Here is a 24,327-nt window from a genome sequence, read left to right as displayed (position 1 = left end):
CTTTTTCCCCAAGCCTCGTTACAGCACCATTACAAGTTGTAACGTATATAGGACCTAACTGCATGGATTGTAACAGTGAGCTTCTTTTTTACTCTACAGCTTCTAATGGTGTTGTAACGGGATCTCCTGACTTGATTAGAGTTTTAGTATGTATGGAACTTCCATCTTTCTGGCCCTGCTCACATTCACTTTTCATGACGTTAGGAAACAGTTTCTTAAAGAAAGCTCTTAAATATGATTTCAGCTAAAATGATGCTGCCAGTTGGTGTACATGAAACATAACTTACTTAAAAGTTTGTTTTTAAAAACAATGTTGTGTACACTGGCTATGGATATGGCCCTGTTAAGTGAAACCAGTTTTCAGACCTGGCCCAACAAGACAAATGCCTTAGCTTTACTTTTGTGATTGATTTATTTTTCATTAAATCAGAAGAGCTGAAAGTGCCTTTATTTATTTTAAATAAATGTTTAGATTCCAGAGTCTACAGTAGAAAATCCTCAAGTCATGTCACTTTCCATGCCAGCAGATTTCATTGTTTCAGCTCTTGAGTTACATTTAGATTTAATTTTCACTTGACATATATGCTAGAATTAAAGTTGAAACCCAAGTGGATTTTAGTATTTGTACTAATTGTAAAGCTGTGCTATTGGTGAATTGTGTGCACTTGCCACTATCAGCAGAAGAGAGAAATAGCTAAGGAGGGAAGAATGTGTATTTGGGATCCACCCAAATGATTTTACAGTTTTCTATTTTATCAGTTTTGTTTCTTTCTCTCTCCCCCTCTCAGTAGCTGCCATTATCTGGCTGGGTGATGGACAGAAGTGCTTGTGGGAGGGATTTGGAACTGCATTTTAAAATAATCAGAGAGACACACTCCCACTCAGAAGTTGAATAACACTGTTTCATTCTTTTATTTTTACAGATCAGAACATCACATGCTCCGTTTTTAAAACGAGCAGTGAGAAAAGATGGATACTTTCTCAGACTTTATCGCAAAGAACCTCTCCTCTTCAGCCAATATGTCGCATTCCCTGCCCAGCAAGTTGGACTACCAATTCAATGTTACCAGCCGTTCTCCTTCCATGTCAATAAGCAGGCTTTTCCCAGCACTGCTACAATGCTTTGGCATCATCCTCTGTGGATATATAGCTGGAAGAGCCAACATCATCACATCAACTCAGGCCAAAGGACTGGGAAATTTTGTCTCCTGTTTTGCGCTTCCAGCTTTGCTATTCAAAAACATGGTGGTACTTAATTTTTCCAATGTGAACTGGTCCTTCCTTTGCAGCATCCTGGTTGCCAAAGCTTCTGTATTTTTCTTAGTCTGCATTTTAACATTATTGGTAGCCAGTCCTGAAAGTCGATTTGGCAAAGCAGGACTGTTCCCTATTTTTGCTACACAAAGCAATGACTTTGCACTGGGATATCCTATAGGTAAGAAACCACTTATGCTCTCTTGTTTTTGTTAACTTTATTTTTTTAACATTATTTTTCCTTGTCCTAGGCATTTAGTGTATGCTGTGATTGTACAGTCTTGTGTTCTTGTGCTTCTAAATTAGAACTGTTTTACATTCTGCTGAATTGAAATCTTAGGCTGTATAAAACAGTTGTCAACAAACAAACATACGTTTACTTGTACAGAGACATGTTTATGACTTCAAATGTGTTGACTGGATGGCTCTGGGAATCAGGGTGGATTTGATTTAAATCAAATTGATTGAAATTGTAATATAAATCACTAGTCAGGAAGACTCAATTTAATCATGGATTTGTACATAAAAGTGCATTCTTGTTGGTTGTTACAACCTTAATACATATTCTTCACAATTCAGAAATAGATGTAGGTTTCATTTTTAGAAGGTTCACACTATACATTTTTAAGTAATTTGTTTTGAAAACTTTTCCGATTAGTTTTACAGCTATATCAAAAAATGAATGATTGTTTGGTTATTTCATTTACCAAAGGTAATCAAAGCAGATATTTATGAGGTCATTGGGAGGCGAACTATCTCCAATTCAACAGGTTAATCATTAATATTTAGAGGATTTTCTTGCCATGCTGTATTAGGAGGAGCGCATCACCAGACAGACATTTTAAATTGTTTTATTTAACTAAAACACCGACATTATGTATTCTGGATTTTTTTCTTCAACAGCAAACATATGATATTTTAACAAAACAAGCATGAATTTTTGAATTTAAACATTCAACTTTTTAAAATCGGGTTTGTTTTTGTTAAAATTGTTTTTAACTAAAATGGTTAAATGAAATACTTTTTATAAAAAAAACAAAAATTAAATCGACTGTGTCAGCCAGGTCAACATGAAAAACTTAAAATATAGCTTCTGCAGCTAACTCAGTCGTCTTCACCTTCATTTTCCTGTTTGTTCGTAATCTGAAAAGAAAAACAAGCTTTCCTGCTTTTTCAGGTCCCAAATAATTTCTCAATTTGGAATGAATTAGTCCAAAGGAAGAAACTATTCTTTCTGCACCATCAGAAGAAGCTACTGCTGTTAAAAGTGAGATTATCACTTCAACAGTCTCCGAATCCAAGTGCTTAAGTGACTTCCACTAGGTCACTGGTGTGACTTTCTTTAAAACATCATCAGCAAACATATATTTCTTGAATGATTTCACCCTTAGCTCTGAACTTTATTATAGTTGGCTTTATGGAGGGATGATTGCTGGATGTCCATGTCATAGCCAACTCCTCTTCTTCAATAGTTAAGGTTTGACCCTGGTAACGAGTATTGAGAATATTTGCAAAAAAATGAGCTGGAGATAGTGCTTGTCCCATTTGTTTTTTTAATTCTTGTAATTTAACTCTGTCATTGCATAGTTCTTTTTTTAAGACCTCACTCAGTTCCTTCCAAATTTCAACAGCATCAGTAATAAAACAGCTCTTTTCTCTGCATTTTATTCAAGGCTACAGAAATAGGCTTCAGGGGACTTGGGGTGTGTTCAACGTTTCTCTGAAGCCCAATGGTGAGAACTTTGGCTGTGACAGGGCCATCTATTTTTTCACAATTTTGTTCACAAACTGTCATCAGATTAGGCCAGTTCTTGATAATTGTGCTGAAAATAGTCCACTACTGAGTTCCATCGCATGTCTTGTGGGAGAGTTAGCTTGGTTCCTCCCACTTTTTTCAGAGCAGCTGCTGCAGAATGGTTGTTACAGAAGTATCTTGCAATTTCAACAACATTAGTCTTTATTTCTGGAACACTGAAGTCTTCGGCTAGGAGGTGCATCAAATAAGCACTGCAACCTTATGGTATTAGCTTGGGACTCGCTTCTAAATTTCTTCTCATCTTGGGTACATTTGCAGCAGTGTCTGTGACCAAGCTGCGTACTAGACATTTTAATTTTTTTTCACAGTTTGTTATAGCTTTTACTGCTACGTCTTGTAAGTATTCTGTTGTGTGTGCATTTCCTGATGTATATCAGTTGTTTCTGAAGACATTCTCTTCTTCTGTTGTGTCACAAGCACATACAATAGGATCATTGTGAACATTGCTCCACCCATCAAGACTCAGGTTAACAATTTTACCCTCTAGACTTTTTGCACAGTGCTCAATTTCTCTTTCATACAGTTTATCCAACAATTTGCCTATGACATCTGCTTTGTTGGGTGGACTGTATCCTGGTCTTAATGACTGAACCATGTTAATGAAGTGTGGGTTCTCAATCATATGGAAAGGAGTTTGTTGCATAAACAAACGGGGCAATTTTTCCATCAATTACCTCTTTTTGTAATCTGCTGGTTCTTATCACAAACTTATATATGATTGTTTCTGGATGATGGGATGGATTCTCCTAAACAAAATAAGTCAATGCAGTTATTTAATTATTATTACCATACTGCTCATTTAGTTTTTCTCATTGCATTCACTGACACTCAGTACTACTTTAAAAGGTGAAATTGTAAAAGGAAGATCTGCCTATTTCAGCTATTTATTTTTTTATCACAACTGCATCGAAAATGATAGTACCACAGAGTAACAACTATATTTTTTGCTCAAACATGAGAATTCAAGAATAGTCCAGAAGGAAGACAGGCAGTCCTTAAGAAAGAAGTATGAAATAAAAAAGTTTACCAACCTGAAGATCCTGCATGTTCAAATATGTTCCTTTCATCATCTTCAATGCAGCTTCCTCCTGAAAAGGAACACTTTTCACAATGTTGTTTCATTTGGGCAACCGGGCCTTGCATTTATTTGTTGCACTGTTGCATTTTGCACGCATGCCTGTCTTACCCACAGGTAGAGGAACTTCATTAAAATATTCCCAAACTGGGTCTCTTTTATGGCCTGCTGCCATTATAGGTTTTCCCTTCTAGTGAGAGAATGGTCTGGTAGATCTCAAATCTACGAAGGCTGCACTCAGAAAGACCTCAAGACTTCTGGAATATGCTGCTCAAACAGTTTCACTTTTGTTTCTACTGCCTGTCCCTCCCTTCTCACATTTATCTCCAGACTTCTTCTTCTTGTCCAGATCTATTCCTCCCCCAACAATCTTCTATTCATTGAACTTTTTGAAACTTTGTGCTTTTAGAGAGAGGTAAGGGATTGACTTCGTTTACACAAATTTGCAGAGGGACAATAGGGTTGAAGTCTGTTATTTATCACCGCTATATATTTATTTATTTAAAACATTTTTGCTGTTAACAAGCATGTTATCTCGGATGACACAAATCCACAGTTTGAGACTCGCAAAACTAAGCATCCCTGATGGCATCTTTTAGACTGAGCACTGAGTCACATTGGGTAGATAGAAAGATTAACCTAAATCTATACAGAAGACCCTGGAACCCCATAAGATTGAGTCCATAATCCATGAATTATTGGAACTCATTTACAAAACTTTTCTTAAACATTATGTGAATTCATTGTCTCATACTATAGAATTTGAATTTATAATCCCTATTCCATGATGAGATCTCTTTGAGCTATAATGTATCTTAATTAAAACTATCTTTAGATAGTTTTTTTTCTCAAAAAGCATTTTATCAAAAAAATCTGATTTAAATTTAAAAAATCTGATATATTTTTTTTAAAGCATTATTTTTATCCACCCTGCTGGGAGCAGAGAATAGGATACAGAGTCTTTCAGCTGCAATTTGTCACTGTGCATCTACACCAGATATATGGGGACAAGAAGTTGCTACCATCTGTTAGCTATTCAGAGGTCTACATATAATGAGCTTAGTTTGGTTTTCAGTGGACTGATGTCCACATCCATGGTGGCAGTGTCTGCAGAGAAACCAAGAAATAAATAGACTGGACTACCATGTCACGCACATGAGCGAGTCCGCTAAGTCTGTGTTGAGGCACGTTAGTCAGAGGAATTTTTTGTTGCTGCTGCTGCTTGTGCTGTACTCCTTCTGTACATAAAGAGAGTACTTAATTCTCCAGAGGTATCAATCTGACGACAGTTGTGAGCAATAAACGCCCCTAAAATATTTTTTTTTAAATAGTCAAAATTTTTAGCTTTGTGTGGAAAACTTGCAAAACTGTCCTAAAACTAGAAATATTTACTGTGTGGAAGATTTGTAAAGCAGTATACATTGCAGTACAGAACTCCTACAGAGATCTGACATCCCTCCCCTGTCCCGAAAACCAACAGACTTCACACACAATTCTAGATGAAGTGCGCTGTAGCTCACAAAACTTAGGCTCAAATAAATTTGTTAGTCTCTAAGGTGCCACAGGTATTCCTTTTCTTTTTGCGGATACAGACTAATACAGCTGCTACTCTGAATTCTAGAAGACTTGACTAAAATAAGATGTTGCTGTCCTGTAGTTGTGTTGCTTGTTGCACTGCTGTCACAGAGTTATGCGTGACTGCGAAACTCATCATTTATAATGTTAGTTTTCTTTTTGTTTCAGAACGGTTTAATGCTTCCAGAAATTGCAGTCGGAATAAAATTCTTACTATGAGTGTCTAATTAGGGGTTTACTGCTCGCCTGGAAAACATGCTGATTTCCAATCCGGGCTACCCGAGTCTCCCCAAACTTTAAAATTCTGAGGTTGCAGCTTAATTGTACATTTTCATAACATTTCAGGAGCTGCAATGGATGAGTTGCCTTGTACCTTCTTGGCTTTAGCTCTTGACCTAACATAAGGAAACCATCTAATGTGCATGTTTCCATCTATTGGGGAGTTTGTTCAAGAAGATTTAAAAGTGCTCAAAACAGAATTTAACTATCTATTTGTTGGCATGCTGGCATCTTAATTTCTGTAGCAGGTGATGGAGGAAAGTTGCATCTTTTGGACTCAGTTCTAATATGTGATCATCAAGCATGCATTGTCATATGTTCTGTGGGGGAAATGTCGCTTTGTATGTACACAGGATTTTGCATAGCCCATGGTAGTGTGTGACCATATATTTCAAATCTGAGCTTCTTGGGACTTTTTCTATGCCTTCAGCATAGAGTGTAACAAGAAATCCCTTTTCTGATAGGGATCTAAAAAAAAAAATCCTATTTCCTTGAAGAATAAAACTTTTATTCTGTCAACTTTTTTGTTATTGCATCCCTATTTTTAATTTCAAACAATATAAAAACGTAGCCCACTCCTTCTCCTTAATTTTTGGTAGACAGGCTTTTTATAATTGTTTTCGTTGTTGGTTTGCTAATGTGCATTTAGTCACTTACAAAACTATTTACTGTGTATCGCAGCCCAAACATATCTGGAAAACTGGATTGTACAAATAATACTATGTGTGTGGTGTGTGTTTAATTAGTGACCTGCAATGTGGTGTTAAAATTAACAGGAAAAACTGTGGCCATTTAAACAGCACTTACTTAAAAGGTAAAAAGCACAATTTAAAAACCATGCACTTACAGCTGAAGTTGTTTTTTTGTTTTTTTTTAAGGAGTTGGTATGCCTGCACTTTCCAATAGCAACTACTTAAAAGAACCCATTCAACATGAGCTCTGGTCAGTTTTAAAAATGAATCAAAAGCTACCTGTGGTTATAAAAATTAAAAAAAATGTGGAAATTCACATTTTCCTATTTTGTAAATGTTTTTTTTCTCCCTTGCTTTTGTACGAAAGACACACACAGACAGGAAAAAGTGACAGACTGTACAGAAGAAACAGTGAAGCTGACTAGATACAAAGTCCTTTCAAAATGCACTATGCAAACATACTTATTTTTGCCACCTAAACTCTCATTTATAATATGGTAGATGTTTGATTTTTTTTTTAAACTTACTGTTAAAAGAAAGCAACAAGTGTAATGTATGTTTTTAAGTTAATGGTAACTACTTACATTTTCATAGAGCCTTTTTATGATACCTTGCGGTGCTCTACAATAAGCTTGAAATTAAAAATGAAATCCGTCTTGCCACTCTTTACTTAGAAGCCAAAGATACCAAATGTCTACGTTCCTTGCACAGGAAAAGATATTCTTCATATCAGTAGGTTCAAGAGTACAACAGAGCAGTTTGCAAGCATGCACACAATTGGAGAATCTGTCTGACAGAATGTCAGACTTGGGCATCTAGAGCAAGTAATGTGTTGGGTGTGTGTGTGTGTCTGTATATATATAAAAAATCTTGATTTTTAGTGAGGCTTTTGGCATAGTCCCACATGACATTCTCATGAGCAAATTAGGGAAATGTGGGCTAGATGAAATTACTGTAAGGTGGGTGCACAACTGGTTGAAAGACCATACTCAAAGAATAGCGATCAATGGTTTGCTGTCAAATTGGGAGAACATATCTAGTGGGGTCTCTCAGAGTCAGTCCTGGGTCTGGAACTATTCAATATTGTCATTAGTAACTTTGATAATGGAGTAGTGTGAGTGCTTATGAAATTTGTGGATGACACCTAGCTGAGAGGAGTTGCAAGCACTTTGGATGACAGTATTAGAATTTGACAAATGGACAAACGACTTTGACAAATTGGAGAATTGATCTGAAATCAACAAAATGAAATTCGATAAAGGTCAAGTGCAAAGTAATTCACTTAGGAAGGAAAAATCAAATGCACCACTAAAAATGGGGAATAAGTGGCTAGGTGGTAGTACTGCTGAAAAGCATCTGTGGGTTTTAGTGGATCACAAATTGAATATGACAATGTGATGTATTTGCTAAAAAGGCTAATATCTCTGGGGTATATTAACAAGAGTGTCATATGTAAGACATGAAAGGTAATTGTCCCACTCTACTTGGTACTGTAAGGCCTCAGCTGGAGTGCTATGTCCAATTCTAGACACTACATTTTAGGGCTGAACCAATTGGAGAGTCCAGAGCAGAGCAACAAAAATGAGAAAAGGTTAAGAAAATCTGACCTGTGAGGAAAGGCTAAAAAAACTGGGCATGTTCATGAGAAAAGATTGAGGGGGAACCTGGTAAGTCTTCAAATATGTTAAGGGCTGTCTGTTATGGAGAACAATTGATCACTTTATGTCCACAGCAGGTATAACAAGAAGTAATGGGCTTAATCTTCAGCCGGGAAGATTTAGGTTAGATATTAGGAAAACATTTCTAACTATAAGGGTAGTTAACTCAGGAATAGGCTTCCAAGGGAGATTGTGGAATCTCCATCTCATATTCATTCATTCATTCACTCACACACATACAAAATGAGTACATACACACAGTCTTAGTGAACCTATTTCTCGCTTCCCTCTTCACCAAACCTTAAAACTTCAAGTTGCATGAATATGGAAGAATTAATAATAGAACGTACAATTAAAATGCTTGCAAATCAAGTAAGAATATGACAGGTTTCAGAGTAGCAGCCGTGTTAGTCTGTATTCGGAAAAAGAAAAGGAGTACTTGTGGCACATTAGACTAACCAATTTATTTGAGCATAAGCTTTCGTGAGCTACAGCTCACTTCATCGGATGCCACTAGTACTCCGTTTTTCAAGTAAGAATATGTTCTTTGATGCAGTGATATTGGCACCCTCTACTGCAGATGCAGGAAAGCAAATCCTTGTTAGACTGGCCTTTGGTATTTTCAGTATTCAACTGGGACAGGAAAACTAAGAATCTCTAAAGGTGTTGCAGTCTAATAATATGTTGACTTAGCAAATCCAGATGGTTTCTGGCTTCCATTATTAAAATATAGAAATAGGGCATAACGGAGTCCTTATAACTTGCCCTTTTAACACTACTGATTACATAAGTACTGTGAGTAATGCTAAGTATGCTGAGTTAATAAGCTGTAAACAGAAATTAAGTGTTTTACCAGTGACTGAACAATGAGTCTTATAGGTGTGTGTTCATTTAGAGCCAGAAAATCCTATTTTTTTTATATTGCCTCACCCCCCTCCTCAGCAATAGTCTGATCCTTTGACCTTGAAGGTGCTAGTCTGTCCATAAAAATCAGACATCTCCCTCCCCTGACTTAGCCTCTCTGAACAGGAGGTTGTCACTATCCCTTATGAAATTCCCTTTGCATATTTTAAAGTCTTTTACTATTATAATCAATACTGTTGAGCAGTCAGGTTGGGGCTCCCACTCTTCCCTCCTCTGTACCTTAATTTCTCCAAATACTACTTTGAAGGTAGATCCACACAAGTGGGAGCTTTCAGCCTACATTTGCAATCCCCTGCCTTCTGGATTGGTTCTTGATATTAGAAGAGGTCCCTTTTAGAGATACTAATTGACCTATATTATAATATTTGCTTTCCCTAACCAAAGGGATAGCCTAGCAAACAGCTAGTTGTCTGCTGTGCCCTTGAGGCTAAAGAGATGGGGTTCATGTAATTTGTAGATTTCTTGCAAAACTAATTCTACTTTATATCAAATATGAAATGTGCAAATAGATTTTAATCTATCATATTTGGTACTAATTCAGCTTCTCTCAGCACTCCTTTCTGGCTAGCACATTAAATAGTACTAGCTAATTGCTGGGTGTCTTTTGTTGGCCTTTTCAGGTGGGACACAGGTAAAAAGGCTGCCAACAGAAACAAGGATTAATGTTTATTTCAGAAGGTGTAACTTTCCTGGACTTGTTGGGAGGCACTAGGAAAGGGGTAAGATATAAGAATAAGTTATATCACAGTATCCGTGAATGTTCATTACTGACCACTGGATCATCATGGTTTTATAACTTGGGAAACAAAATGTTGCTGGTATGGCTGTTGTCAACTGTGGAGTGTAGTACAGGCCTTTTTAAACAAAAAAAAAAAAAAAAATCCACTTGCTTCTTAGAAATGGGAAGCTTTACCAAGCAAGTTGAGGGGCCAATTCCTTTAATGTCTGCAAAGTGGAATTGTAATTTACTTAAAATATATAAGGGCTAGAGTTGTGCCGGTAACTTCCCAAATGTGAATGGATTAAAAGGACATAATGTCTTTGTTCCGAGAGCTCCCGTAACTTATAGGTTTGCAAAATAGAAGTAGAACAAATTAAGAAAACCTCTAATTGTTTTCATTGCTGCTGCAGGTAGTAGTGAAATTGTCAAGAGTTGTCAATTTATGCAGCTGCTTCTTCGTAAAATTTATGAACAGCAGTGGAGGCACTCTCAGGGAGCTATTCACAAGGGAGGCTGAGGGGGGAGGGCAGATAAGAGTAGCTGGCATTTTTTTTCTCACAGCCTTTGAACCAGGCAGGAGGTGGGTGGAAATGTAAAGTAGTGGAGCCTCTCCTCTCTTGCCTTTCACAGCAGCTAAGAAGTTCTGACACGCTGCAGGGAGGGGAGAGAGAGAGCAAGCTTCTGGCTACTGCAGGGAGGTGCTGGCATTTCAAATATGATGCAGCTGGTGTACAAGATGGCGCCAAAGACAGCCCTCTCCCACTTATTGCAGGGTTGGGCTTCTCACTGGGGATGTGTCCCTGGATCTCATTTTTGGAGCTCCCAACCCTCCTTCTGGCTAGCAGGTCTAATCCTTCCATTAGCAGATGTCTAAAAGGTTTTTCAAGTCCTAGGCCAGGTCTATATTAGGAGCGCTTTGCTGCGATAGCTATACTGCTATGCTATACTATAGACTTTGACTGGCACAGCTGTGTTCATCACAAATCATAGCCCATCACATTGTGGCTGACATAGCTATGCCAGCAAAAAGTTTGTAGGGTAGACCTGGCCCTAGTTAAGTGTCAGTTTGCACCAACCTCTAATTTATCCCTGCTTTGGCTTACTAAGGCCTGGTCTACACTTAATTAGTTTGACCTACCTGCATTGCTCAGGGATGTGAAAAATTTCACACCCTGTGTGTCAAAATTAGGTTCACTTAACCCCCGTTGTAGACAGAGCTAGGTTGGCAGAAGAATTCTTCTGTCAGTGTAGCTACCACCTTTTGGAAGGTGGAGTAACTACATAGATGGAAACAACCCTTACATCGATGTAGGAAGTGTCTACACTATGGCTACAGTGGTAGCGCAGTATATCCCAATAACTTGCACTTATTTCGCTACTTTCATCCAAGGTTCTGAAAGTATTTTACTGGTTATTTTACTGTGCCCAGAAGTGCGCTAGGCATCTGCAGAGCATATAGAAGCTACAGACGCTGCCCTGAAGACGTGACATAATAAAAGGGGTGGGAAGGATTATTAAAGCTACAGGGTTTGTGAACCTTTAACTAATTTAGCAGCAGTCCTGTGAGGATATATATCATATACCCTTTTTATTGATGTGTAAAGTGAGTCACAAAGTGGCTAATGGCCTGATCTTTAGAATTCAATGACAGCTATGTGTGCTCAGTACCTTTGAAGTGGAAGCCCTAAGTGGTTTACTCAAGGTCACAAAACCAAATTGTTGTCAGTGGAAACAACCTAAAATGCCTAAATCCCATCTCCTGACCTGAGTAGTCCCAGAACATGAACACTGCTTATTTATTCTGCACTAATTTTTCTTTTAATTTATTATATAGAGTGCCATAAAGGGATCATAAATACAGGATGATGAATTACACCTGTCATACACACTGGTTATATTTCAGAGAGATCTAAAAGACTTGTAAGAAGAAAAACAATTTGCAAATTGGACTCTTACACAAACTGTGCTATTAATGTGCAGTGACTCTCCCATGATTGTGGAATGTGCTGCAAAAACAATTTCCTTTATCTGAAATGCTGAACAATCTACAATAGAGGGCATATGGTATTATTATTTTGTTGTTGTACAGCAATATTAGAATGATTCATTTTGAAACAGGGTTCTATCAGCTGGCCCTTGGGGTATTCATAGTATAGTAAAGCAACATGGGTTAGTTAATCTTCTATCATTTTTATTATTTTCAGTGCATATCTATGGTCTAATGACAATTAACCATGCATTTCTTTATATTTTCACTGTCATCTTGCGCTAGTTGTAAGTATTCAACTGTTAATTAGGCTGATATGGTTAGTATGAAGAACATCTTTTTGTATATTTGAGAGACAATCATTCATTTTAATATTAAATCATATATTTTTGTTAAAGTATTGTCAATAATCACTTTCCATTTCCTGTTTTCTAGTTGAAGCTTTATATCAAACCACTTACCCAGAATATCTCCAGTACATTTACTTAGTGGCTCCAATATCTCTTATGATGCTAAACCCTCTTGGGTTTATCTTCTGTGAAATCCAGAAAGGGCGAGATAATCGCAGTATGTCGCACAACAAAATGAAAATAGTGGGACTCGGGCTTCTTCGAGTGTTGCAGAACCCAATAGTATTCATGGTCTTCATAGGAATTGCCTCAAATTTTATTCTTGGACAGAAGATACCAGTGTATCTTGAAAACTTCCTTGATGGACTAGCCAGTTCATTTTCTGGCTCAGCACTCTTTTACCTTGGACTCAGCATGGTGGGACAAATAAAAAAACTGACGAAGAATGCGTTTGTTGCACTGATTCTTCTCATCACAGCTAAACTGTAAGTTTGATGTGTTTACTTTTGTATTTACATGTTTCAGTATTTTTTGTATATTGCAACATTTAGAAAAGCATTAAATGGACAGTCAGTATTACTAATACTTATCCATATCTCTCACAACTAATGTATTATTAAAACAGATCTCATTTTTAACAAGTTTACTTTTCATTCCAAACTGCTTGGTTAGTTTTTGCATTTTGCTTAGCTTAGACAATGAAACTAAACTGGTGAGTTTTATTTGTTCCTATTTGCTTTTGAGTCATTTTAACTTCTTGTGCTGCAATGTTTAAATTCCCCAAATAATTTTGGATTATTTTTAAAACCCACTTCTGTTCACATTAGACTGTAAAATGATTTATTTAAATCTAAATTTTGAGTATCAGTAGATGATAGTTTCCCTTTAAAGTTCAGCCAATTTGCCAGTGAATTAACTTCTGCCATCGCATTGCTTGGACTAAATAAAGATAAATGTTCTTATTGATGAACTGTGCACTCTTTCTTGCTGTGAAGCTACAATTCACATCACAGTATTACTGCTCTGATATAGTCAAAGAAATATAAACCTTATATGAAGAAGAGCTTAGATGTTGGCAGAGTAAAAATAATTAACATGCATAACCCAGATCAGTGATGGTGAAGTTGTGAATTGGACACATGAAAAGAATATGAAAGAAAACTAATTGATTGTTCATGCTATTTTTTGTTGAATACTAGGCCTATATACATCTGTGTGGACTTTTTGCTCCCATTCCCTTCCCTCACCCCCCCCCCCCATCCAAAAATGATGCTGTCTTGACACAGCATTAATAGGGAAACCTTTTTTTTTTTTTTTTCCCTTGCTTGGAAATTGTGTCTAATATTTCCCAACCTAGATGCCTAAAGATAGGGACTTGCCTAACTTTCAAAGGTGGTGAGTGAGCACCTGCAACTACCAATGACTTCAGGTGGCATTTGTGGATGCTCATCACCTCTGAAAATCAAGTAAATTTTATTTACATACATTAACAAGGAGTTAGGAGACTAACTTGAGGCAACCACCTTTGGTCTTTGACTTAGCACAAAAAGCAGCTCAGCATATTATGACAAAATAGGCCTATATCCTAAATCAGTGGTCTCCAAACTTTTTATGGCCAAATCACTTTTTGAATCTAAGGGCAATTCAGGATCTACCCCGCCCCTTCGCCGAGGGCTCCACCCCTCCCCCACCCTCACTCACTGTTACTGGGCTGGGGCAGGAGGTTGGGGTTCAGGAGGGCGTGCGGGCTCTGGGCTGGGGCAGAGGGGTTCGCAGTCTGAGAGGGGACTCTGGGCTGAGCCTGGGGCAGGGTTTGGAGTGCAGGAGCAGGCTCCGGGTTGGGTCAGAGTGTTGGTGTGCAGGAGGGGGTGCAGGGTGCAGACTGAGAGGGAGTTTGGGTGCAGGAGGAGGCTCTGGGCTGAGGCACAGTGTTGGGGTGCAGGAGGGGGTACAGTGTTCCGGCTCTGGGAGGGGGTTCAGGTGTCGGAGGGGGTTTGGGGTGCACTTACGTGTGGTGGCTTTCGGTTGGCCGTGGGTACAGCAAGGCTATGGCAGGCTCCCTGCCTACCCCAGCCCCATGCTGCTCCTGGAAGGGGCCAATGTGCCCCTGCAGTCCCTGGGGCGGGGGGAGGGGAGGGGGCACATGGCTCTGCATGCTGCCCCTATCTGCAAGCACCATCCCCACAGCTCTCCCGGCCAATGGGAGCTGTGTGGGCGGTGCTTGCAGGCAGGAGCAGTGAGCAGAGGGAGACCCCTGCCCCGCCTGCGGGGCTGCATTGGCCACTTCCGGGAGCGGTGTGAGGCTGGGGTAGGCAGAGAGTCTGCCTTAGCTGCAGCCACATTGCACTGCTGCTGGAGATCACGATCGACTGGGAGATCCTCGAGGGTCAACCAGTCGATCGCGATTGTCCTAAAGAGTCACTGTCCTAAAGAGGTTCTAGTTCTCAGTGCAACTTATAAAAAAAATTATTTGAGAGTTTGTCAGTTTTAAATTGTCTCTGATGTTTGGTGACTAAGTAGGAAGGTTTACTGTGTAGTCCATGAATGCTGTTTCAGTTTTGCAAGAAGAACTCAAAAGATTTTCCCACTTACAGTAGATGCTTGCTGTTTGGCTTGTTCTTTTTAAGAAGGGACAGGATACCCCGAATTGTTTAACTTGAATATTTGTAGCTTTGTTTTGTTCGCCACTGGACTCTTACAGCAAGCTGTTCAAACATGCGTGATTGCCCACTTCTTTATTCTGTAGCCTGTGGAGTTTCCCCAGTTCTAATACAGATTGCCCCCAGGAGCAGCTGTCACGATATGGTATCTTTCCTTCAGATAGCAGAGCAAAGTATATGTAGGCTTTCTCAGAGCCTACTGCAATTTTGCTGATCTATGGACTGTTTGGAAGATGACAAAGATGCTAAAAATAGCAGAACTCCCACTATATCTTGCCTCTGTGACACAGTATCTCCAAAATCATGCCAGGAGCTAGATTGTTTTTCAGATGCTCCATCTGGCTGCCTGACATGTGGAAAGTTTTTTTTTTTTTTGTTTGTTTTTTTTTTTGTTGTTTTTTCCTGAATTAGTTATCTCAAACAAGATTCTGGACCAGATTCTGATCTCGGTTGTGCTGGTATAAAACTTGAATTGACTGGCCTGAAAACCAGAGTAAATTGTTTTAAAGGATTTATATGGTGATTGGAATCTATTTCTGTCTGTATTAGTTCATGTTGCAGTAGTTAGCAGGTATCTAAACTTACTGTTGGAGTTCTGTTATATATTTATTTGAACATGATTTTGTGTATACATACCACTGTACCTAGGGAAGCAGTTACTGAAAGTGAGGTCCCTCTTTTCTTTGTATATTTAATACTGTTGTTCAGAGAAGCCTGAAATTTTGCCTTTTAAGCTGAAAGCAATGCAGGGAAATGTCACTTAAGAGAGTAAGTATGTATTCATTTTTTCTTTCCTTTTCAGACTGATGATGCCACTTTTCTGTAGAGAGATGGTGGAATTGTTGGACAAGAATGACAGCTTAGTCAACCACACCAGTTTATCAAACTATGCATTTCTCTATGGAGTCTTTCCAGCAGCACCTGGCGTGGCTATCTTTGCAAACCAGTTCAATATGGAAGTAGAGATTGTATGTGCCTGACATTAGCAAACTCAGCACTAATTTTGATTTTAATTTTATTGATAAAATATTTTTAATACAAACTTTTGAGAAAGTTAGCTTTTCATAATATAGACACATCTGGGTCTCTTATGCTCTCTAGGGATCAAAATATGAATTACAATTCAAATTAACAATTAAACCATGCAGTTTTTTTTCTGCTTTCTGTTTCAAGTGTTCACATAATACAGATTTTTTTTAACCTAAGATCCTATTCCTAGAGCCTAGATTAAGAAAAATATGTGGACTCAAATAACTTAAAGCAGAAGGAAAATTCTATATGTTCCTGTTGAAGCCAATGAAAGTTTTATCACTTGCTTCAGTGGGAGCTGAATTAGGTCACTGCTATGAACTTTTGAAAATCCCACCTTGAGTGACTCTCTCCCCTTTACAGGTGCCGACTTCTTCTGGCTCAAGTGGGTGCTTGACCCCCCTCTACCCCTGGCCCCATCCCGACTCCACCCCTGTCCTGCCCCCATTCCAACCCCTTCCTCAAATCCCTGCCCCAGCCCCACCTCTTCCTCGCCTCCTCCCTTGAGGGCGCCATGTTCCCGCTTCTCCCCGCTCCCTCTCGGAGCTTGCTACAGCTGTTTGGTGGCAGCAAGCGCTGGGAGATAGGCAAAGGAGTGGGGACACAGCGCGCTCAGGGGAGGAGGCAGAGGAGGAGGTGAGGCGGGGCTGGGAGCTTGACTATCGGTGGGTGCAGAGCACCCACTAATTTTTCCCCGTGGGTGCTCCAGCCCCTGAGCACCCACAGAGTCGGCGCCTATGCTCCCCTTCGGTTAAACCTTATGATAAAAAACCATGTAGTTCTTGTTTCTTATCCAGAGGACACTGCTCCAACTTCACTATTGGATTTATTACAAATAACTCTTAAACAGAAGAGATGTTTTATGAAGTGAGCCAAATTCTTACAGGCATTCTGCATACACTTCAGGGTGGAAAGTCCAAGTATCCAGGGTGCATCAGGTTTATTACCGGACCCAGCAAGTGGCTCCTATCCACAGCTTCCCATATAAATTATTCGAGATGCTGCGAGAAAGAGACTCTGGGGAATAGACAATATGTGGAGCTGCTGCTGCCTTGAATATGGGCACACATTGATGCTGTTTTTTTAGCAGCATTTTGGAGTGGCATTTCACGTAGTTCCAGAATCTGGCCCTATATACATGTGCATCTGTAACTGTTTGATTTTCTTTCAATATTCCTTCTAGGCAAAATAATAAAACATTTGTCATAATTTTTTAGAAGAATTACACAGATTTTTTTGCAAAAATATACAAGAAAGATACAATAACAAAGCATTGTAGCTTAATTTTGTGTCTAACCAACCTTGGCAATGTCCCTTTATTAGTCAGAGGGCTGGTGTGTGTAGAATCTCCGCTGCTGTTGAATTCCAAAAGCGAGGAAGCCAGGGAAAACCAAAATATAAGTAACACGTAAACACATCCAGGCTTCTTTTCATCCTTGAATTTGTATGACAGAAAATGCACATCTGCACAAACAAATTTTATTTGTTTAATGTAAAATATAAAGCTGTGCATTGGAGGGAGAGACTAAGCTGTGACATTCCGCATTGTAGTATGTTCGCCCAGTCCTGTACTGGAGTCATTGGGATTACTCATGTGAGAAAGCACTGTTAATGTAGAGAATTTGCAGAGAGGGCTCCCAAACGGATGTTGTTTTTGATTACGCTTGTTACAAGATGTTCATCTTCTTCTTAACTGTCTGCAAAAAATGGATGTATTTCCTACAATTCATAGCCCAAATTCTGGTTGATCTTCTAACCATGCAATACATTGACTTCAGTAGAATTCCATATGGTATTTAAGACCAGGGTAGAATTTTGCCCATAGTATATTTCCTAAAAACAGATAATTTAACTAGAAATGTGATATCTTCTCCGCTTTCTCCTCTTGATTTCTGTTTGCAGATTACCTCAGGAATGGTGATAAGCACATTTGTGTCTGCTCCTATCTTGTATGTTTCTGCTTGGCTATTGACCATTCCATCTATGGATCCAAACCCATTGGCATCTGCAATCCAAAATGTTAGCTTTGATATAAGTATTGTCAGTCTCGTCTCCCTGGTAAGTATTGATAATACAGTAAGGTGAAGGAAATACCCAAACCACATTAAATGGCAGTAAGGTAGTGACAAACAGCAAGCCAGGTAATTGAAAGACAAAATTGTCATTTCATCACTCTTTCCCTCTTGTAGGAGAGGGGAGGAGAGAAGAGAGAGAGAGGCTCTCCAATGTAGGGTAAATGGTCCACCGTAAAGCTAACATGAACGAAGTAGTTGTAAAAAAAGGAATGGTCCGGTGGTAAGGGTATTAAGCAAAGGACTTTGGAGATCCAGGTTCAGTTCCCTGCTCTTGCACAAACTGCCTGTGTTGACTTGGGACAAGCCATTTGGGTGCTCTGTGCTTGAGTTCCTATCAGTAAAAAATGAGGATAATTGCACTTCCCTTTCTGACGGGGGGTTTTGAGGACAAATACATTACAAATTGTGAGATGCTTAAATACTAGGCCTATACACATCTCTGTGGATATTTTTGCCCACTGGCCCCCACTCTTACATCCAAAAAAGGTGCTGGCAGGGGCTACTGCAGTAGCAAAGATAGAAGTTAAAGCTGAGGCATTTCTCTGAGCTGAATGCCTCCACAGTCTTGGCTAGTGAGAGCAGTTAGCATGGAAGTTATTTAGCATTAAAATGTTTGGGAAATTATTTTCCTGGCAACAACCTCTGGTTGCCTGGTTCATAAAATAGGTTGTGACATCCCAGAATGCATCATTTGCCATCATTACAATGCCATGGATAGGTTTGTTTGTTTTTTTTAACGTAAGTTAAAATATCCATGCTGAATGGTTCCCACAGCCTTATAAGCTGGGCCATTCAGCACAGTTTCCGAGTTTCACTCCATTTTTAGCTTTGGAGTTCATCTTTCCAGAAGCTATCTCAGACTTACATTTGCATTTTATGCCTTTTGTCAGAGTGCTTCTTTTTGATATTTCTAATAAAAGGCGGGAAAGTTTTATGTTGAGATATGAAATATGTGATGATAAATGTAAAGAAACTGGTGTGATTAACTGGTTAAATTCTTGTGTTGTAAGCAGTTGAATACTCCCTAAAGTTTTATTAATTTAAAGGAAAGGATAAATGTCACGCAGTTTAAAAATAGAATTAAAAATAAAATGCATGTAAATTAGTCCTTCATAATAAGCAAAATTTTTCTCCTTACTTATTATCAATTTTGTGTAGGAAGATAAACTTCTCAATGTAGCTCATGGGTACCTTTTTGAAGAAGTGTGAATATTGTTAACCTGGATCATTAAATATCTCAACAAAACCTTGAAAGAGTTGACAAAACAGAAGAATATAGAGTGGGGCACTGACTGTGACATTGAGGAGAAATGGAAGGACAGCCACAACTAGGACTTGCATCTTGGCAATCAACAAGCCTTTGTGGGGATTGTAAGAGAGGAATGGGTAGAAGCTGTGTCTTAAACTAAAAAAAGAGAGAGAGAGAGAGTGAGAGAGGGCGTGCACCAGATCCACCTAGCCTGAGCACCCCTAAGGAGGCATGGGTGGCTCTTCAGCATTTTTTCCACCCCTTTGTTTGTGAGGGGCAAGCAGCCTCCAGCTTGATATGACATGATAGAGCAGCTTTAACTTGCCCCAGCAACAGCAGTCCCCTAGAAGTCACACCATCCCAAGCACACAGAAGAACTGCACTGTGGCTATGCCTCCTATGGCAAGGGGACTGGGAGCTGGTGGCATAGAGTTGATGCTTCCAGCTTTGTTATCTAAAAACAAAAGGAAGTGGCTTGTTGGATGTTTAATTCCTGTATGTTAAGCCTGAGTGCTCATCTTAATTTTTAAAAGTCCTAAATTGAACTCTTATTTCTTTTGTGTATTTCAGATCTGGTCTCTTACTGTTATTCTTTTGAGTAAGAAATATAAACAGCTTCCTCATATGCTGACGACAAACTTACTTATTGCTCAGGTCAGTACCATGTAGAATATAAAAATCTTTAGATACAAACTTTTTTTTTTTCTGAGAAATCGCTGTGTGGAAAGCTTACTTTATAGATATATGATGAAGGGAAAAAAAGATCTAACACATTACTTTCTAAATAGCTTCAGTATTACTGTGCCTCAGATTTTGTGTAGTAGACTGTATAGTATTTACTGTACAGAACAATCATTTGTGATTCTGTTGGAATAAATGATTATAACATTAAAGTCTCTCTGATAGAACTGTTTTTAGAGTAGCAGCCGGGTTAGTCTGTAGTCACAAAAAGAAAAGGAGTACTTGTGGCACCTTAGAGACTAACCAATTTATTTGAGCATAAGCTTTCGTGAGCTACAGCTCACTTCATCAGAATGCATCCGATGAAGTGAGCTGTAGCTCACGAAAGTATATGCTCAAATAAATTTGTTAGTCTCTAAGGTGCCACAAGTACTCCTTTTCTTTCTGATAAAACTGTGTCTCAAGCTGAGAAATAGAGGAAATTCAGAGGGAAAGCTCAGATTTGGAATACATTCTTTTCTCAATTTTATATGTGTAATTCTAAGTGGTGATAATCATATCTCTAAAAATAGCATATATCTTTTCATCCCAAAATGCTTCCCAATCTACATATACAGTAAGCACATATACATATACATGAAGCCATCTTCATTTGGTTGCTGTCAGCCACTTGAGGACATCTGGTACACAGCAGATGGCGCAACAGTGAGAGGGAAATGTTGGCTAAGGACACCGGAGCAAAACCCTGTATTTGAGAAAAGAGCCATGGAAGCTTTAAGGTCCAGACTTGACAGAAAAGATTTGGATTTATAAGTTCTCTGCTGCAAGACTTGCGTAAATGGAGTAAATTGCATGAGAATGCCACATGTACTGAGAGAAAAGACTGAACCACCCTTTGCTCACTGGAATCTGTGTGTGTGCTTCTTTTTCCCCATGCTTTGCAAATGTTACTCTTTCCTATCATATAGATAGGATCATAAACACGCAGCATAAATTCATACAGTAGTTGCGGGACTGTTCTCTCAATACACATCTGTAATTCCCATTGATACAAGTAGGAGTGAGTTACATGTGCCTAGCATTGGGAGAAAAGACCATATAAGACCTTCTTCCCTGGAAGTCAACTGCAAAACTCCCATGGAGTTCAGTGGGAGGATGATGGTGCCTGTTGTGTGCATATGCAGCAGACCTTTTTCATAAGTATAATATTGATAGAAATATATAGTACATGATATTAAAACCAGCGAGGGTCCGTTGACTATTATGGAGTCCATCCTTTTCAAATATGGTTTGTTTAAATTAGACACTTCTTTTTTATAACTGCAAGTTAACTTCAACTGTAAAGGTTATTTTTCTTAAATTTGTATTATAGTAATTTATCTGGGCCTCTTCACTACTAAGATTATCCTTGGACAGGTTGTGTCCCCAAGTGTGAATTATTTACCCGATAATTCTCCCAGATATCCAAACCTCAATCAGCCTCAGGTTTTTTTCAGTGCCCCTAAAACACTTCAGACAAAAAGGGTATGTAATGCATTTTATAAAATTTGTTTTCTGAGCCCTCTTACTTCAGGTTTCTCTAACTCTAGAGTATGTTTGTTGTCAAAAATAGAAAATCCCTGAAAAACAAATGCTTATGTCAGTGACGTAGCCTTAACTTTGAGAGCACTATTGCACTGCTTTAATGCTGTGAAAACTCCTTTTTAAATATCTGAGAATTCATAAATTCAAACAAAATTCAGTTGTCTGGCTGCAGACCGTGGATTTTTGATAACTGTTGTATCTGTGCTACACTATTTATTTTTCCCCTCATATTTTAATTTCAATATTCAAATGATTGCAGCTTCACTCTCCTTTCACAGGTTGTTGCCTGCATTGGAATGGTGATGTGGAATTTCATTATTAGAGAGAGAAACATCACTCTGAAGATTCTGGTGTTCATCTTGTTATACAGCTCGCTTTATAGTACTTATTTGTGGACAGGTAAGTTGGAATGTGAATAACTTCTGCTTTCATGTGGTAAAAATAAGTATTGTAGTGTGCAATTAATGTTCGAGAGTAATTGATTGTACTCTGGAGAGTCATCTTTCCTCACATTGTATGTTAATCGTTTATTTAATACTATAAATGTGCACAGTTCTGTACAGTGGTAGGTCATTGCCAAACAGAAACACTGCCTGCACTGGGGAGCTTACAGTCTAAGGCCCTGATCCTGCAATTGGTAGCTTGTGGATACACTGCTGTGCCTATGCAGAGCTCCATTGACTTGAGTGCAGTTCTGCATAGATGCAGCAGCCTGCTTGTACTGAACAAATTGCAGGAATATGCCTTAAAGGCAAAAGCAAACACAGAGTGAACAGTGGGGTGTAGCCTTTTAACATGTCATAAAATGTGGGGGGGGGTTTCTGTAGGTTCTTAGGGATGGAGACAGTGGTAGATTGCTGTATAATAGCAGAGCTTTGGGGAAGTTATACTAGGCATATGAGGGGGCATGGAAGTGTACAAAACAGACCAAAAGAGGTGGAAGGAAAACTTGGGTAGCCTTATGTGAGTGTGACGGGATTTACCAAACCTGCACGGGGCCAACAGGGTCCAAGAGGCCTTGCCCCTGCTGCGCATGCTCAAGGTGGAAGGGACAGATAAAAGGAAGCAGCCCAGCTCAGTCTGGGCTGGCTGAGGAGGAGGAAGGATGTGTGCTGCAGGCTCCTGCAGAGACGCCTATGACTCTCCAAACGGTGGGATCTGTGGACCTGGACTACGCTGTGGATGACCAGCCAACTGCGGAGCCCGACTGGCATGTCGAGCTGCTGCCGGCTGGGGAGAGGCCTGAAATGCACCTTGCGGGAGAAAGGACCCAGGGAATGTTGATAGAAGCTCATGCTTAAACTCTTAACAGGGAATTTGCCTGGGTTCCCTCCTTTCCTTTCCCCCACCCCCCTGCTTGCCAGTAGGTGTGGCTACTGCTTGTTTGCTCTGCCCTGCCCAGGTGCTACAGACTGACTGTTTGTTAGCCTGCTATTACCTGCCTCAGCCAGGAGGCCCATGGGCCATAGTCTGTTGTCTGCTTGGCCCCGCCAGGGGTCCCGAGCCCTCCTTGTTGTAATTACCTGATCCCACAGGGAGTCCCAATGACCATGTGATGGGATGTACCAACCCCACATTGGGTCAATGGGGACGGCCCCACTCAACACACAAGATCCCCCGTGACAGTGAGGGTGACCATGTGGTTATTTGAGTTTTCCTACATCATGTAGATTATGGGTTTTTAGCTTTTTATTGGCCTTTGATGAGGAAACATGAACAGGCACAGACAAGGTTTCTTGTGAGGAAACTTTAGCCCGGCTTGAAAAGGCCTCTCGCCCCTCCTGTACTACTCAGTCACACGTGTCTCAGGACCAGTTTTAAGTGGGCAGCCTCTTTGCACTTGCATTTCATTCACTCATACCCACATACAGTTAGCCCCATAAAGGCAAGGCATTTCCCAATGGGAGTAGCTGGTTGAAAATCAGGCCCCTTATTTAGACACCTAATTATGGACTTAGGACCCCAGCTTTGGTTGACCATTTTTAAAAATCTTATCCAGTTTTTTTCATAAATATGGAAGTATGTAGTTTGCTAACTTCCTGAGTTGTGAGGGACTGATAATAGAATTTGGAAGTCCAGCTCAAAGACACTGTTGTGCGTATGTAAAAAAGTGCAGAGTTTCTGATTATGTTCATATTTAGCTATCTAAAATAGATCAATAATGAATCTATAATTGTTATAGTGTTCAACTGGTCAATACGTTGATATAAAACCTGCTACTAATGAGCAACTATAAAAACAAACTGCTCATGTCTAACATCCTTATATGACATCTACTAAATGTTTATTAATCCATTAGAAACCATTTGTAAATGGAACCTTACTGTACAGTGAGCCCAAGTTTATTTAACATTTTAAATACCTATTTAGAATGTAACTTTTGAAGGTAATAGTTTTTGTATAATTTTGTCATAGAAGAACTAGGAAAAAAACATGGTAGCTTGTAGCTTTTGACTTAATATATTGAGGCACTAGAAAGAAAGTCTTACCAGCTGTGTGATATTGGATACCAGTTGTAGTGTATCTAGACTCTTCAATTGTTGCCTTTTTTTTTAATGAAAAGTAATAAAGCAGACATTTCTATTGTTTTCTTAGGTTTCCTCTCTCTGACTTTGCTGCTGTTAAAGAAAAGAGACGTAATAAAGATACCTGTTGGCTTTATCATCGTAGCTGGATGGGGGTAAGTCGGCAGAAGTTTCCTGCAGAATAAGTGGGAAA

The 24,327-nt window shown here is 39.2% G+C and overlaps 1 protein-coding gene and 1 long non-coding RNA gene across 6 annotated transcripts in view; one reads left to right on the top strand and one right to left on the bottom strand.

Annotated features, from left to right (window-relative positions):
- Positions 1 to 24,327, top strand: part of GPR155 (G protein-coupled receptor 155) — a 44,712-nt gene that overhangs the window by 8,265 nt on the left and 12,120 nt on the right. For all 4 annotated transcript variants that reach the window (XM_048869963.2, XM_048869964.2, XM_048869965.2 and 1 more), the window contains exons 2-8: positions 924 to 1,435; positions 12,417 to 12,816; positions 15,794 to 15,959; positions 17,923 to 18,078; positions 19,915 to 19,998; positions 21,888 to 22,008; positions 24,205 to 24,289. In XM_048869963.2, the coding sequence (XP_048725920.1) occupies positions 970 to 1,435; positions 12,417 to 12,816; positions 15,794 to 15,959; positions 17,923 to 18,078; positions 19,915 to 19,998; positions 21,888 to 22,008; positions 24,205 to 24,289 (1,478 nt within the window). In that variant the 5' untranslated portion in view covers positions 924 to 969. The remainder of the gene's footprint in view (positions 1 to 923; positions 1,436 to 12,416; positions 12,817 to 15,793; positions 15,960 to 17,922; positions 18,079 to 19,914; positions 19,999 to 21,887; positions 22,009 to 24,204; positions 24,290 to 24,327) is intronic.
- Positions 889 to 4,457, bottom strand: LOC142068548 (uncharacterized). Of its 2 annotated transcripts, XR_012664383.1 has the most exons (3): positions 4,257 to 4,457; positions 4,102 to 4,158; positions 889 to 3,816 (listed from the first exon to the last, which is right to left on the bottom strand). It is a non-coding gene; the product is annotated as an uncharacterized LOC142068548 (long non-coding RNA). The 2 variants fall into 2 exon arrangements; XR_012664382.1 differs by having other exon boundaries at positions 4,102 to 4,457.

Source organism: Caretta caretta, chromosome 11 (genome assembly GCF_965140235.1).
Source record: "Caretta caretta isolate rCarCar2 chromosome 11, rCarCar1.hap1, whole genome shotgun sequence".
In the NCBI taxonomy this organism is placed as follows: Eukaryota; Metazoa; Chordata; order Testudines; family Cheloniidae; genus Caretta; species Caretta caretta.
The sequence above is the reverse complement of the archived record's forward strand: the minus strand, read 5'-3'. Positions and strand labels throughout refer to the sequence as shown.